The following is a 17,623-nucleotide window of genomic DNA, read 5'->3' as shown; positions in this document are numbered from 1 at the left end:
GATTAGCTTGGTGCAGTGACTCACACCAATGTTTCCTCTCCTGGTTCGAGTCCAGCAGGAGCGAGATAGCAGGAGGAAGGCGAAAAAGAGGAGAACCCCCCCCACCTCTTCTGACTACAGCAACACTGATGACTCAAACAGCAATGACTGAGGGATACAACCCTGACACACAGGGAGAGTAGGTGGACGAAATGTATGGCAACGACTGAGAGATGATGACTGTGTGTGAGAGAGAGAAGGGAGCGGGATGAGAAGGGTAAGGAAAAAAAGGGGAGAGCGGGTGATGAAGGAGGAGGACAGGATGAGAGAGACTGCTGTGCTAGTGCATGGTGAGCACTGCAGGTTGAGCATCGCTGCTCGACTATAGCGGGGGTCCTTTAAGAGACTCTCGCCACACAACAGACGCATACACTAACGCACACACACTGCAGCAGCTTCTCCCTGACAGCAACCGGTGAGGCTTGCATGTGCCTGCACAGACAGACTGCAACATCTCAAGCAAGGGAGACAGAGGACGCAGTAGCACACAACTGATGGTGACCTAAAAAAAAAAAAAAAAAAGTGCTTTGGGGGAGAGCCAAAGTCTAACGACACCGAAGGCTGGTGAGACAGCGACGCCGCGATGGATAGCGCGTCCCTGAATACAGAAGCACTTCAAAGAAAACAAATGAGAGGCTCTCCTGGAAGTGTGTCACGAAGAAGAAGAGGGATGTTGAGTGAAAGAGAAGTAAATGAAGACAGCAGGATGAAAGAGAGCCAAAAAAAAAAAAAAAGAGGCATGAAAGAGAAAGATGAGGAGGAAATGTGAGGAGAGGACAGAGGGGCAAACAGATGTTTTTTTGCTGCATTGCGAGCAACGATTCTCTTTAGTTTGGATTTTGGCGGCTTTGTTTTATGTCCTACGAGGACGCATCACTTATACACGCCTCTGATGCTTAAAGCAGGCGTCCGCTCACACTCATAATGTCCTGGTTAGCAAAAGTAGGTCAAACGCTGACGTCACCCTGGACAAATATCGGCTAATTAATTATTGTGTTCCCCCTCTCTCCTTTTAATGAGCATGTGATGTGAGTTTAGGAAACCCTCCGTTTGGAAAAAAAACAGAAACTCTCAATCTCTTCTGAGAATGCACGCTGAGAAAACTGAACAGATAGAACTGTAACAAGTATGCAAATCACAGGAAACACCTCCATCTAATGAAATTCTCCAAGCAACAAGGTTGCTATATAAATATCAACTTGTACTTTGTATCACACCCACTCAGCCTTCAACCATTTATCTGCAACCTCAGCAAAAGACTGCATAAGGTCACGCCCTGGAATCTATTTGAAATGCAATATTAATCCAGTCTGTCTGGTATAAAACAGAAGCTAAGAGATGTTGTTGAACTCATTTACTCCACCCATATTTTTAATTTTAAATCCAACTGTTGAGTGATTTCTGCTATGAATAGTGATCAGCTTCCACTGACTAAAATTGAATTGAATTTTTCTTATTGCTGCTTAGTCATCGCACCTTAGCCAGTCACGTCCGCCGGCCCTGCCTGAGCCCGGTTCTGCCAGAGGTTTCTTCCTGTTAAAAGGGAGTTTTTCCTTCCCACTGTCCTTTACTCATTGTTCTAATTTTGTGGGTTTTTGCAGTATTACTGTAGGATTCTTACCTTACAATATAAAGCACCTTCATAAACCTCCGAGTTTTAAAAATGTGCTGCCATTGTGCACTCCTGCAAGATTCAAGAAACTGGTTTCTGCGCGTCTCCATGATTTGCACCTTTTTTGTCTGTGACTGGATAACTGTGTGGGTGATCTGAGTCAAGGAGCAGATTTAACCCACTTCATCCTGGAGCTCTTTAGCTCTTCACAGACTGTCCTGTTTATTGAGCCACAACTCTCAGTAGTTTCTGCACCTCTCTGCTTCACGTTAGCCATTTCTCACTTCACTTATTTTATAGGCTTCATGATTATACCGGCCCCCTCCATCCACAAACACCAGGATATAAATATGTAATTGTTCTGATCACAGTATTTTTAATTTTTTTTTAAGAACGTGAGGTGTGGAAAAATGGGGGGGGGAACTAACAGTAGTCAGCTCCTAAAAAGTATACATAATAATAATGTTTTTGGGGAGTATTCAGCTGCTTTTACTTGTTTAAAGCCTGGAAAGAGATGATGCTGCCAGCTGTTGGCTAGAAGCCCAACATGAATTGACAGCTGCTTCAAAATCCTGCAAAAACTGAAACCTCTCAATCACTTCCTCGATATCTCTTTCAGCCCTTCCTGTTTGAAGGCCGGCTTTTAAAAATCGATATATAACTCGATCCATTTTCTTTTAGTGATACCTGTTGTACAGACTTTATGCCTGCTCGTGACTAGAAGTTGGGTTTGTTGCCAACCTTAAAGAGGAAAAACTTGAAAGTCTAAATCAAGTCAGGTTAAAATGTCAAGTTATGACTGACTTACTCTGCTAAACTCTGCCGATGCAAACACTTCCTGTCTGACAGCACCTCCGTTTCCATTTTCTTCTAGCCTCTAGGAGAATATCATCAGAACTAGACAAATGCAGAGATGTCCTGGTTAGCAACAGTTTTCTTGTACAGAGGAGAGATTCGACCAGCTGCTAAGTGCTCTCCTACACTGTGAGGCAGGCTACTCTTAGCGCTTTAATGTAGGGGCTGGGCTCCTGCGCTGGAGTGCTCAGGTAACGAGACAAGTCGCCCTGAAAATGTCCAGTCCTCCCCGATTCAGAGTCATTTGAGAAGAGAGCAGCTCCTGGGATCTCACGTGCCGACTACACTCTACTCCTGATTTTTAACTCTCTCAGGAGGCTAGAAGAGAGCCTCGCAGATGAAGGTGATAATAAGAGAGGAAGACTTCAAAGCTTTGCTCTGCTTCTGAGCACATCAATAGAGACCTTCTTTGTGTCTGACAGAGCAGCGGTCAAGCGGGCCGCTGGTGGTACTTTTTGATCTGTCAATTCTAATGAAAAACAATTAACAAATGTATTTGGGCAGCAGCGAAAAACCCAAAACAAACCCACAATAGACAACAGGAGGCACATGCAAGTATAGCAGCACTTGTTAACGAACATGCAGCTGTAAAGCCACAAAAGTATTATTTGTGCCTCTTCTCACTTTCACTTTTGTTTTTCTACCAGTGAAACTACCCACCCTCCCCCCTTCCCAAGCAGATTTGCTGTTAACCATGTGATTTCTAAAAAATGGCTCAGGTATCTGAGGTGTTGCTTGAAAAGTCACTTTAAAATCCAATAAAACTGATTAAAAATATACATCTTAGAAGGTATACTAAGAAAAGACACCGCTTGCCACAGCAACATCTTAAAGGTTGCTCACAGCTCCTCATACATGATAAATTTAAACCCACTGTTGTATTCTGCAGTGTTTACAAAGTATATAAATCAGGTTTGGCTACAGTTGACATTTCAAAAGGATGACTGTAACCCAGAGCTCAACTCTTTTGGATTTTTCTGCCATTACAAAACTGATCTTTGGACCTTAATATGAAAAACAGAGAGAGATAAGAGTCTTGAGTTTAAATCCTGATGGTATCATTACAGGCTCAAGTACTCATGTCTAGTGAGTACATGCTTTGGCATTGAATGGCAGGTTCGAAGCTGTTCAGCGCTAACAGCTGGTCAAGTATTTTAAATGCATGACAATATGTAAAACTTAAAAGGAACAAATGCATCTAATTAAAATGCACACATGCAGTTGGAGGAAATGGAGACATTTGAATATATTGATGTCTACATATGGAGATCCAATCAGCTGACACTTAGCTGCTCGGATGGTCCCGCGTCTAAATTTAAACTTGCGAGACATTTTCTCCAGGACACATTTGCCCTCTTTGTCAAACCTGCTCCTTCTATTTTGTCCTAAAACTACCCACAAAACTCATTTTTCTTCATTGGCCTCTGACACCGAGTTGCACATTGTGTCTCCTGTGCCTTTTTCAACTACAACTGTACACTTTTAGCACCTGCTAGCATGTACTTTACTTATTTCAAATCTATTCACTTATTTATTTTATCCACTGTGCCTTTTTTCAGCACTTTGGTCATTTAATGTGCTTAATAAATACATTTATAATTTGATTTTTACATTATTCCTATTGGGTACTTTTAGTATTTTAAGTCAGTACAATTGATTCAATTTGTAGAGCTCGTTTTAATTCATGGGGTGACTCGTTATAGTCAGTCCTTTTTAGGTGATTAATGCTCCGCATGGCTGGCGGCAGAAGCAATGCTTCAGTAGTTTGGTTATTTCTTTATAACCACAATATCCTGCTTCAGAATGAGAGAAAATGTGCTACGTAATGGCAGGAATACATAATTCAGGTCTAGTTTTTCACATTTGAATATTAACATTACATTTTGGTCATTGCCTTGGCTGAAAGAGACCATTACAATAGATAATGGCTACACTGAAAGTCCAACATTTGCGGTGATCAAGCTGCCTGATCCAGCAGGTAAAGTGAGGCCGGTGAGGTCGCACGCGCTCGTCTGTTCAATGACTGAGCGCCATCTGCCCAATGACATCCTGTCTATTTAATATGGATGACACAAGCTAGTTTGTCAAGAAGTATCGGTGTATATATTCAGCAACCCAAGGGCACGCTCTTTTTAAACAGATGAGGCAATGAAATTAGGTTTCCACTTAGGCCATATGACCCAATCCTGAAGGGTAAAAAGCACTCATCAGTGGTGCCACCAGGGTGGGCTCCAGTGTGACAATAAGGACCTCTTAAGGGTACTGTGGACTAAAGGTGAGATATCCACCATGCCGTTTAGGCTATAAGATACACAAGGGAATGTGGGAGAAAGTGCATGCCTCATGTGTGCATCCCAGCAGGGATGAGAGCAAGCTTGGTCTATTTTAGGGCTTCAGAGTGAGTCATCAGTGCTGTAATGTGGGTGATGCCTTCTCAGTGGGCTGGTATGCACACAGGCAAACACCAGAGCAAAGACAGAAAAATTATATCCTAGCTCACAGGTGCACGTGTGAAAACAAACACATGAAAATACAGACACGTTGCACATGCCTATAAAGTATGCTCAAAAGGGAATTCACGGCTAGATCGCTCATTTGATTTGTGCAAGTTTGTGCAGGAAAACTCAAAGAAAGGCTTCATGAGCAACAGTTACCTAAACTCTCTCTGAACAGAGACACAGAAGAAGACAGAAAAAAAAAAAAACAATGGAAGGGGACAGAGATCTCCTGAGCATTTATTCAGGAAATGATACAATCAAGTGACTAATCTGGTGCATTTAATTATCTATCAGTGTGCACGGCAATGACGACAATCCTGCAGTTTTTAGTCACCACTGAGGGCAGAAGAAAGCTTCAGATTTCAGAACAGCATCCAGCGTGGGGGGAAGAAATATCAGAAAACATGGTGTTTTTTTTATTTTGTCACAAAGTTTAGTCTTCTTACAGTTTCCTCTGGATCTTGTCCATGCCCTCCCCTCTAGACATCTTGGAGTCCAATCTTCTGAGGCCAACTTCCTGTCCTCTCGCCTCCTCCATCACTTTCCCCGCTTAAATCTTTTTTCTCCCACCATTTTTCATTCTCTACTTCTCACAAATGCTTCCAGTATTTAGGCTCTTGACTCATGCTGATGGCTATCTTACTGTATGTCTACTATTAGAAAAACCTCACTGCTGCCATCTCCTCCATTTTTCTTTTCATGATGAGCCCTCCCTTTTTCGTTCCTCTTCAGATAAGCAGAAAGAAGGGGACTTTTAAAAAAAGCAACATGGTTTTGTTTTTCAGCTGCAGCGCTCCTTAAACTGGAGAAGAAATTCAAACCAGCATGATAAAGGTAAAGCAAAATCCCCTGCTTGTCTCCCCCCTTTTTTCTGTTGAAGAAACACCAACTTCAGTGATTTAGCATCACACCCTTTTTAGAAGGACTAATGGATGAGTCACAAAACAACCCCAAAAAACAAAAAACAAAACCCTAAATCCTCCCATGTGTGTTTACCTTTCCATCACAGGACAAAAAAAACCAAACACACACAAAAGAAGAAAACAAAATGATGAGCACTCACGGGTTCTCGCAGGACGTCCTCTGTGTCACGCAGAGCTGCTCTCGGCTTCAGCTGCATGTCGTCGCTACATTCGTTGTCGGAGGCAGGTGGCGACTCGGCCAGATCCGGGAATTCGTCTCTCGTCCTGGGGCCTCGGAAGCGGATCTTGTCCAGGCGCTTTAGCATGGTCAACACCGCACACCTGGGCTTTACCTTAACATGGCGGACGGCAACCCTGCGGGCGCAAAATACACGGGCTGCTGAACAGGCAGTAAAGGACGAGTCATTAACGCTGATCGGAAAACAATGTCTTTACTCCCCTGTTGTTTACAAAACTCACAGACCCACTGCAGTTCATGTAAACATGCTTTTCTTCATCGTTATATACAGATTGTTTACAGAATAGTTTGGTTTATATTTTACTGAATTAATTTGATGCACATACAGAGGAAGAGATTCAATTATTAGTTAAAAAATATTCACTGAATTGTAACATATAACCTTAATCTTAAATCTAAGAAATGTAACATGTCACGCTTCTCTTCCTGTAAGCCGGTGCTTGATCCATTTTCTCACATACCAACACATACTACAGTCTTGGACTGCATGTTCAGGCTCCAAATTTGCCAGTGTTTGGATTTTCCTCCTCTTTTTAGTCTACACAGGAATATGGGGCCACCGTATCCTGTCACTCCTCCAGCAAACAGCAGATTTAATTCACATCAATAGCTGGAAAGGTGGTGCTGGTCGAGAGGGACTGTGGGAGGCTGTTAAAGGCTTAATGGTTGCGTTTTCGTGTCAAGGGTTGACATCTAATGAAGACAAGTGGGGGCTGTTTGAGTCATCATCCACTGCAGTAAACTTGACCCTTGTGAAAGTAACGAAATACAGACAGGATTTACAAAGTCATCTACCAGCAATGTGCGAAACAGGTCATGATAGTTTAACAGGAACCAGCTTCAAAGCACAACAGGTGCTAAACTGTTTCTGGCAAACACATCACAGTGCTGCCAAGGCTACGGTTTCACATCAATAGTGCCATCCAGAAGTATGTGATCAGGACTCATCGTTTCTAAACTGGTCCGTGTATGAAATGACTAATAGACAGAAAATAGAAATATTAATAAAAATATAAAATGTTGTGTTATTGTAGTGTTTTGATCTCAATTAGCAAAACCAACACATTTCTTTCAGCTTTATGTTGTTTCTAGCTTCCTGTTCCTTTATGGCGCGTGACGAAGAAGCGCTAACTAAAGGTGATTTGACCAACTGTAGCGAGCACAGTCCGGCAGATCGCGAATTCTTGAGACCAGTGCCGACACAGGCGTTTAAGGAGTGCACGAATATAAATGTCACTGAAAAGAAAGAATCGTGGGTTGATTTTTATTCGTTTTCCAGCAATGCATTTCACAATCTAACTGGCAACTTCAGATGAACACGTTACTTGGCTACATGTGCTGCAATATTATCAACTGACTGTTATCCTGGCCAGGCTCTAGCTGTGACTCACTGCAACTATCACGCACTCAGTGTTTCTTCCAGAAAAAGCTGTTTGGCCTGCTGGCTGCGAACAAGGATCTAGCCTACTGCAGCCTAACAAGTGAATGTAAGGGACAGATATCAAAACGAATGGTAAAAGGTAAAAAAATGGTGCAAAGATTGTCCAAGTCCAAAATTATACTATCCCAAACTTTTAGCCCACTGTAGCTCCGCATTGTTAACTAGTGTAAGCAACACTATGTGTCTACTTTAAATCCTAACAGGACAACAGAAACATGACAACACTATGGATGGGTACCACACTCTGTACTATTAACGAGTTATGTTGGTACTAACGAGTACTGATTCACACTAAAATAATCAGTACACCTACTCAAAAACAAAATATGTCTAAAGCTGAAGAGTGTACTGTATCCGATGGGCTGACAGCTAAATTCAACAAAGGACGTGCAGCTAACTTTAGCACATCTGTTGCTGACTTCTAAAATAAAAAAAAATTAAAAAATGAAACCTATGGAGGATGATAACACATTTAGTGAGACACATGTGGGCGGTCGTGGCTCAAGAGTTGGCAGTTCGTCTTGTAATCAGAAGGTTGCCGGTTCGAGCCCCGGCTCCGACAGTCTCGGTCGTTGTGTCCTTGGGCAAGACACTTCACCTGTTGCCTACTGGTGGTGGTCAGAGGCCCCGGTGGCGCCAGTGTCCGGCAGCCTCGCCTCTGTCAGTGCACCCCAGGGCTTTGGCTACAATGTAGCTTGCCATCACCAGTGTGTGAATGTGTGTGTGAATGGGTGCATGACTGGATATGTAAAGCGCTTTGGGGTCCTTAGGGACTAGTAAAGCACTATACAAATACAGGCCATTTACCATTTACCTCAACAGCTTCAATTACTCCTGTAATCAAGTAGACAGCTGGATCAACTGTCCTTTAACAAACAGGATTTTTTTTTTATGGCTACACTAACATTTCCTATCCGCACGGTAAACAACCTTATGATTGCCTACAACCCAGTCAGACCTCTCAGGTCATCAGGTTCAGATCTTTAACTATACCCAGAATCATATCCAAGTTTGCTGAAGGTGCTTTCAGTTAATGTGGTCCTGTTCTCTGGAACAACCAACCTGCTCACTCGGGATCAATTACATCTGTGTTTACATTCAAAAACAGACTCAAAACCACACAGGCCTACAATTAATACGTTTTGCTGTTTTGTTTTATTCCGTTTTGCTGTTTTCACTGCCTTAAAGCAACGTAAACCTACGCAGTTTTTTAAAGTTTCTTCATTTTCTATGTTAAGCACATTTAGTTTTCATCTAATGAAATCTGTTATATAAATAAAACTTAATGTTACGAGATAATGAAAGGTATGAAAGTATGTAACCACAACCACTAACAGTCTAACATTAACATTGTGGCGTGCACAAACTGTGTCAGTTAACATCAAAGACACGATCAGACAGCTTCATTCTGTCGCTCTCACCCGAAGCTTTTAGTGCACCTGCTCTGCAACGTCTCAATATGCTCAGCTCTTCACCCGCATCTTATCAATATTAATTAAGTAAACTGATATATTTGGATTTATTGATTATTATATTACATTTTAGTTGTTCTTTTTGGCAGACACCTGAAGCTAAGCTAGCGTTATCATATTAGAGCTAGAAAAAAAAAAAAAAACACTGGTGCATCCCTAAGGAAAGCCTCTTAAAAATAAATATTTAAAAAGAAAAAAAAAAAAATCCCTTATTGTCGGTGGAAACCACGATCAGTTTTTGCAGCCGAGCACAGACCCCCAGAATATACAATAAACATGGCTGTGATGGGTAGTAGTCGTTCTGGATTTAATCCTCCCGAGACCTAATCAGCTTGACCGAATGCCTGCCATACAACAACATGACGCAGAGTTTATCTGACTGGACTCCTGTCAAGACTTTGCTTTGTGAATGGCTGGACAGCCGTCAAGCTTTCTACCATACTGACTTGTTGTCAGACTCAGGACTAGTCCAACTTTCTTTTCTAAGAGCTCAGGAGAGGCAGCCTTAGCTACCAACCTGCTTTTCTTATTAACTGCCCATTTGTTTGTTATGCCTAAAGATTGAATCACTTCTTTCTTATTGCAAATACTGTAAAAACTCTTATTTCATCAATCCTCAGCAGCCGATCCCTGCACAAGCAACAAATTGATCAGACCTGCCATTATGAAGAACATTCAAAGGCCTTTAAACAGCGTGTTAGGAATTATAATTTGCTACAGTGGGTAACTCCTCTGAGCCCGCATAAAGGGGACTCGTTTGAAGCTCATTAGATTGAAGCACAAACTTCATAAAAGTCTAAACACTTCAGTGGAGAGCCGCACTAACAGACTAGACTACACATCACTCCTCGTGTCTAAGAGGAAATAAGACAAGGCAAAGACGTAATCAAACAAATGACAATTAGACTGGCACTGAGGCAGCAAGTCTAGCGGTGAATTAAAGACAAGAAACAGGCCACATGGGCACATGTGAGTGGAAATTACAAACGTGACTGGTGGGTTTATCCCCGCGCCCCTCCAAGGGGTGAATGGAAACCTGCTGAGTGGCAGGTTAATAAACACTTCCCTCCACTTGCCTAGACACCTGTCACGCTAGAATCTGTTCTCGCAGTAACCACCCGAATCCACTCACAGCATGCTCGGTGGATCAGCTCAGACGGTCCCTATAGTCAGCTCAACCAGGCTGTTGATTACCTATAATACAACACAATCAATAGTGCCTGCTGGAAAAGAAAATAGAGGCACATTTGGATACAACCCCAGAAACTGACATTTTCAGTCAGAAAAATGTCAGCGAATGACGCAGCATTCAGTCTCAAGGCAAACTCCTATTCAAGCGCACATTGCGTGTTCCCATGCTATTCTTTGCCTCCTTTCACCGGAGTGTTCTTCAGGCTACCTCCTGTTTACTTATTTCCTTTTTAAAGGGTTCTCTTTCTCTGGTCCAGGAGCAGCCTCAACCACAGCAGCTTAAATAGGAGGATGAAAAGATGAAAAGAGAGGACAGAAGGAGGAGGAGGAAGAAGTGGAGGAGGAGGAGGAGGAAGGGGCTTTAGCTCAAGGTCTGATCGCTGCGACTGTTACTGTGGGTATACACACAAACAGCCCTCATGAGTCATTTGCTCGGCTATGTACAAACACAAAGACACCTCGGCCCACCTTTACCTAATCATAAGTCACCGTGAACACACCAGCCAGGGGAGAGAGCCTGGTGCTGACATAAAACCAAACAGAGCAGCAGAGAGATGCACAAACACACATATGCACATAAAACAAAATTACAATGGCTGAAATGGTTTATTATTGTATACCTTAGTTAAGGGTGAGGAGCTTTACAAGCCTGGTGTATTAAGGCCTAATACACTTTGTGTGTGTGTGTATACATGTCTGTGTCTTCTTGGGATATCGCCTGCTAATGACCTTAATAGCCTGAAGTTACTCGTGGTCATGTGGGTCACGCTCGCTACAACAGCCAGACATGGTCATGCTTTTGCAGGCAGTCTTATGCCCTTTGGTCGACTTACTCAAGAGTTATTTCTGCAACTTGTGGTTTCCCATGGAGGTGAAACTAAAACTAAAACTGACATTTTACACACCTCAAAAGCACTCAGTTAAGTTTTATTTATATAGCACCAAATCACAACGACAACAGGAGCCTCCAGGGGCTTAATGCTGTAAGGTAAAGACCTTACAATAATACAGAGAAAACCCCAATAACCAGACAACCCCCTAGCAAGCACTTGGCGACAGTGGGAAAGACAAACTCCCTTTTAAACAGGAAGAAACCTCCACCAGAATCAAGTTTAGGGAGGGGCAGCCATCTGCAACCAATTGGGGGTTAGGGGAAGGAGGCGAGAGTAGAGGCCTCCTGCCTACGATAGCCGGAGAACTCCGACAATCCATCAAGCGGTGCAGCTTCGTAGCTTAGCAAAGTCGTACCAAAACATTTGACAGATTTTCGAGCGCCGTGTACATAAAATCATTTCGAGGTCAGTAAACACAACCAGAATTCCTACATAAGGCACACAGGATTATAAGGGGCACTGTCGATTTTCAGAAAAATCAAAGGATTAATTTTAAATGTGCCGTATTTTCCAAAAAACACGGTAATAACGACGGCCCGCTAGCATGCTCTACCAAAAAAAATGTGCTTTGTTGTGTATCTGACGGACGAAAGCTAAACCAGTTCCACACCACTGAAGTTGCAGCATTTTTACAAACCAATTCTGGTTCATCCGTTTCATTCAACGATCCGCTTTCGCTCTTCTCATTCTCCGTCGCCGCCATGCTTTTTCCGCCATGTGCGTATGAAAACAAAGGCACTGCGCATGTGCGTTTTACCCATATTCTATCGCGATATTTCATTTTCTTATCGTTGCCCAACATTATACCGGTATTACTGTGAAAGGTATGATATGGCCCAGCCCTAGTGCAAAGTATACACACAGATGTTGAAAAGGGGTGGATGAAGAAGAAACAGTGCATCATGGGAAGCCCTGAGCAGCCTATTGAGCTGTAACTACGGGCGGGTTCAATGTCACCTGATAGAGGTGACCCAGAACTTTGTCTTTAAGACACTCCTGCAGTTTAACTAACTGGTCTATGTCTGGCTTCAATGACAGATAAAGCTGGGTATCATCTGCATAACAATGAATGTGCTATTCCTTTTAATATTAATCAAAACACCAACTTGTGATCAAAACATTCGAGGCACAAGCTGTGAAATATTTTTGTTTCAGTGGATTAAAACTAATAATACTTAGTATTTACTTTAGCCTTAATATTAAGGAAGGGTCAGGGCTAAGTGAGCAGTACTAATAGAAATGAATAGAATTATTCACTGTAAACAAAGGAAGTGTTTATTAGTAAACTGCAGATGGCGCTGTTGGGTGAAAAGATAAATGATACAATGAGCATGTAGCCAAATATATTTGTTGTCCACATACCTGGGCAGTCCACCAAAGTAAAGTCTATGCATGGTGAAACAGCACTGCCTCCCTCTGAAAATTTTACAAACACTCACAGGCCACTTCATTAAATACACCTGTTCAACTGCTTGTTATCCCAAATATCCAATCAGCCAATCACGTGCCAGCAACTAAGTGCACTGAAACCTGCAGACACGTATCTTAAAGTTACGCCAGAAATTATGCTGACAAGAATCTGCCACAGACAGATCTAGCGAAGCACTCAAAAGCACATTTCTAGTATCTGCTGCTACACAAAGTGTCGTCAAGACCGCACTCTGACAAGACGACGCACACACATTCACAAGGTGAAAACCGTAACTTATACACTTTTGCAGTAACAAAATCCCCAATAAAAATGCAAACTAATCACATTATTGCTCTGGATTATTAACAGCTTCATAGACGTGCTCATAAAATCCTGCAAAGCAACTAGCTGAGGAGCCCTATGAAATCAACATAATGCACTCATCAGGAGGCACAGTGACCTCTTAAGTTAAACATTTGTCTTTGTAGCCATGATAACGCATTATCATGAGAGACACTCATTACATGGTTTTATGTCTAAACATCATGAAATGGTTCTTACTTTAATTTCAGTCATAACTATATCACTGGTGTCCATCAACCATACATGAAAGGGTGCCCAATAAAGCTTGAGCGCTTACACACGAGGGCCACTGTCTGTATATTTTCTGGGACATTAGCAGTCAGGTCTGATAATAAAGGCTTGTTTAAAAAGAAAACAAAGACCTGCCACAGTGCGGTGTTTCCATTTCGGTGACTGATGCTTTAGAACTAGCTTCCCGTTACAGGTGCCTTCACTGAACGTGGTGTATAAACCCATGTAGGGACATCCTGCTTTCATCGTCATCCTCCTCATCATCCGTGGTGCTTAGTTTCTGTAGAAACATGGCTGAATAAAGCAAGACACTCACCCGTGGAGCTATTCTCAACTTGTATGAGTTTCATAAGACACTCAGAGACAGGGAGGGAGGGACATGACCTTTAAATAACTCATCTACAGGCAACAGCCAGAATGTTCCAATGGGCAGCTGCAACTTTTGTTCACTTTCCTGCATTAATAATCAGGTGAAGGGCGACAGATGGTCAGAAGAGACGAACAGCGTCAGGCTGCTGACAAGCAGAATAATAACTAAAACAAACAATGGCACTGTAACAGCGCAGAGATATCGCAAGTTTCCATATCAGCATATAGGCATCACGCCTCTGATTAAAGACAAAATCTATCTCCATACATATCATATCGTCACTGTGAATGCTTCTATTGAGCCCAGCCTTTTTATTTGATGTCAACCCTCGGGAGGGAGCAGGAAGGCAGGAGGAGAGCGCAGATATGATGAACTTTAACAAGACCTATTAGACACATCCGGCTCTGTTTGTAGTTGAAAGCAAAACAAAAGGTTTCAAGCACAAGCACAGCCCCCAGCGAACAAATACTGACAGAAGAATAATGGTGGGGACAAGGATACGCCAGCTTTTATCTAACCCACTAATGCAACCCTTTAGGCAAAGTGGAGTTTTTGCTCAACGAAAATAAAAAGGCAGGCTTTTTTCCCCCCCTAACATCATGTCCAGGGTTATTTTTTGGGCAGTGCAGCATCTGAATGCTGCCTCTCAGGGTCATGCATGCCGTGTGATGTACCACTGACATGCAAACTCAAACCCAAAAACAAATGACTCATGAGGAAATACTTCTGTTAATATGAATTCCTGCATTATTGAGCGGGGCTGCTGAAGTGAGGTTTACTCAAACAGTCACGATCAGCACATGATGTAACAGCCAACAGCATGGAAATTACACACTCCTTCCTGCCCTCCAGCCCTCTGATCATGCAGCATCAGCGCTATTATTTCACCTTGCAGTTACATAATCAAGGATATAAACAATAGATTCTTCCTCAACAACTGGTCACTCTCCTCCATAGGATGTTAAAACGTGATTCTGATCAAATAGTAATCACATTTGAACTCTGTATGGCGACAAAAAAAAAACTAAAGCCCTGTACCAACTGGTTTAATCAAAAATCCAGTTTGACAGCACCTTTAAGAGGTCAGAGGTTCCGACTGTAAGTGAACACACCACACGAGCACTTTATCTTTCTGGGGGTGCAACCGAGGTACAAAACATGAAAATATGTAAAATATTACGCTAACATTTGTTTGTTTTTAAGTGCTTTTGAGTGTTTCGGTTGAGACTAGAAGTTGATTTTAAAAATTCACTGTTACACTGGGCCAGGAAATGAGAAGAAGCGTGTTTTTCCTCTCTCTCTTTTTTAAACAGCATCAAAAGCCGTCAGACTCTGGCACAGTTAGGCCAAACTAACTAACACGATACAACAAATGCGTCCGTTATACTTTTATCTGTTAAGGGCGACTAATTTCAAACGGTGGGGGTTGAACTTAGGCCTCGAGTTAGCGGTCTCAGGAAAGAGAAAAAGAAAACCAAAATAATCCGCATTTTGGGTGACCCCGAAGAGACGCTGGGACAGCTTGGGTGTCATAAAATAATACCCCTCATTTTTCTCCCTCCCCTCCAGAACGACAGCCATTTATTGTGTTTCACAAATAAAATAAGCGTTTCTTACCCAGCACGTAAATCGTAGCAAAGTTTCATGAACACTGAGATTGCCTTTTAGTCTGCTTTATCCTTCTGTACACCTGCTGCTCAGGACGTCAAATTAGCGCCAGTCTCACGGCGAATGCCGCTCACTCCGTCCATCCATCCCGACGATACATCCGCTAATTTCTGAAAGCCGACTAAATGTCGTCTCCTGCTGAGAGCTGAGCGGTCAGGCAGGCAGACAGTGGGGAAAAAAAAATACCAGTTGCGTGTCCCCCCCCTCCTTCTCCCTGGAGAGAGCTTTCCTGACCAGCGCCGTTGGCCCGGAGCTTGCAGATACCGGCGCTGCTCCGATCTGTTGTAGATCTACACAGACTGGCAGAGAGAGCAGGGCCGAGGAAATTTCGTCAGTGTGCGGCGCTTCTTTCTTAAAGGGGCCGCCGCCGCCGGGGGCTGACGCTTCACAGCAAAGCTTCACAAACGGGACGCGAGCGGAAACACCGCGACTTCTCCTTACCACCGCCCTGTGGCTGCCTCTGTCACATCCTGATAAATTATAGAACAGGTGGCTAAACAATGGCCTCGTTATAATGCACTTAATCGCTGTAAATCAACCCGCTACTGCAGCAATATCATCTTTTCTATTGAGTCATATATAGGAAATATCTTCAGTGTTGTTTTTAATATTTTTTAAAAGTTTATTGTTAGTTTCTCCTGTTAAACTTTCTTCAAATCAACACTAGTAACAATATAATTTAAATCCTGTTTTGGCCCTATTCCTTTTTGCCCTGCCTGCCAGCTGATACTATACATTTACTGTAATAACCAAAATGACACTAATAGCAATGGATAAATTAACAGAAAAAGGAAACACAGGGACAAGAGGAGCCTATAGATTATTTATATGCTTGGAAAATCTAAATTTTCCGGCACAACATCGCATTCTAATTCTGCTGCCAGACGTGACAGGTTTTAAGGGGTGTAAAAGTCACCAATAACAAAAGCTTCCTCCTTTTTCTTTATAAAAAAAAATCACTTAGCTTCTTCAAGCACACTTATAAAGAAATTGCTGGCATATTTACAGACCTGTTTGCCAAGGTCTACCTGATATTTCAAATCTCTATCTGCTCTGCCATGGAATAAACAAACAAACACTGAAACATGGTGGATACTGGATCTAGAAGTTAAAATGAGCTCTCCAGGCTTCTTGGAGTTCTGCTGCTATTTGGTTTTCTCTCTGTCGAGATGATCCCACACTCCTTCAGTAATGCTGGGGAGGCCAGTCCATGAATAGTTTTCCACTGTGTTGTTTTCTATCTAGGTGTGCTTTTAATGCAGTGTGGGTCGTTGTGACGCTGGAAAGTGACGCTTTCCAAATGGCATTGCATGGTGGATCAAAATCCCATGGTACTTGTGTTCATCAGCGATGATAAGATCGCCAACACAGCTGGCTTAAATGTCAACACCAAGCCATGACAGAGCCTCCTTTACAGATGACACTCACTGTTGTACCGCTCTTCTGACCTCCATATTGATAATGATTTGAACCAAAAATGTCATTTGTCAAACTTTTCTGTTTGTTTCCTTTCTTTAAGAACGGCTTTCGGACAGCTATCCACCGAGACCGTTCTAATAAGGCTTCATTTCTTGGGTTCATGACTTTCGGATACTGTTCATCTATTGTAGATACTTTGCTCTGCGTTTGCCCCCTGTGAACCCACAATAAGGCTGATGTCTTAAACGAGTCAATATGTAATATAAATCTTGAGTACAGCAACTTCAGACACCTTACTTTTGAAAATAGGCACTTTCCATAAATCCTTAAAATACAGTTCAGGATACTAACCTTTGCATAGTCTTTGATGTCAGTCTTTGAGATTCTCCTGGTCTTTTCGAAGTAACAGAATCCCAGAGGGGCCTCTTGTATGAAGTTATCCCACTGTTTGAGCAATTGTATGATGAAGTGATCTTGAGCTAACAGACCGCTTTGACCGTCCTCTTTCCACTGTTTGAGTTCAAATGAGAAAAAAAGAAGAGAGCTTTGAAAGGAGCGAAGAGTGAAACGGGTAGAAACTGAGAGAGAAACAGGAGTTAACCGACCTCTGGCCCCTCAGATAAGACCATAGATTACGGGGAAGTAATCACAAGTGCTTTCAATGGCTGCTGTCAGACTACCAATGAGCCCAGTGAGGATCGCAGTAGCTCTGTCTTCACTAGAGTTCTGCCCTGGTTGGCCTGCAGCTTTGCTTGTGTGGTTTTAGCTTCAACACAAGACAAAGAAAGACAGTAGATGTTTAGATTACCTTCACATTTGTGTAGGCAAATGTGTGAGGCACGGGATTTTCCATATGTAGTTCAAGAGTATTTTGTGCAGACTTTACATGAAAGAGTATACTTAGAGTTTGAGTTGTCTAGAGCTTTCTGTAGTATTCTGCATCACTAATCAGATTATATGAAATAAAGCCTAATTAGCAAGACAAGCCTACTGATTAAA

General features: G+C 42.5%; 1 protein-coding gene across 6 annotated transcripts in view; it reads right to left on the bottom strand.

Moving 5' to 3' along the window:
* gramd4a (GRAM domain containing 4a) overlaps positions 1-17,357 on the bottom strand; it is a 52,035-nt gene extending 34,678 nt beyond the window's left edge. The window contains exons 1-3 of one of the 6 annotated variants that reach the window (XM_040035127.1): positions 17,230-17,357; positions 16,976-17,134; positions 6,068-6,281 (exon numbers count right to left, since the gene is read on the bottom strand). In XM_040035127.1, coding sequence (XP_039891061.1) covers positions 6,068-6,281; positions 16,976-16,983 — 222 coding nt within the window. In that variant the 5' untranslated portion in view covers positions 16,984-17,134; positions 17,230-17,357. Of the gene's footprint in view, positions 1-24; positions 2,439-2,459; positions 3,153-6,067; positions 6,282-6,626; positions 6,915-15,154; positions 15,641-16,975; positions 17,135-17,229 lie in introns of those variants that run through there. The other 5 variants (XM_040035126.1, XM_040035124.1, XM_040035123.1 and 2 more) reach the window with 5 other exon arrangements.
* Positions 17,358-17,623: the final 266 nt, after the last annotated feature.

This window comes from Simochromis diagramma, unplaced genomic scaffold (assembly GCF_900408965.1).
Source record: "Simochromis diagramma unplaced genomic scaffold, fSimDia1.1 OVJJ01000816.1, whole genome shotgun sequence".
Taxonomy (NCBI): domain Eukaryota; kingdom Metazoa; phylum Chordata; class Actinopteri; order Cichliformes; family Cichlidae; genus Simochromis; species Simochromis diagramma.
This window is presented reverse-complemented; position numbering and strand designations above follow the sequence as displayed.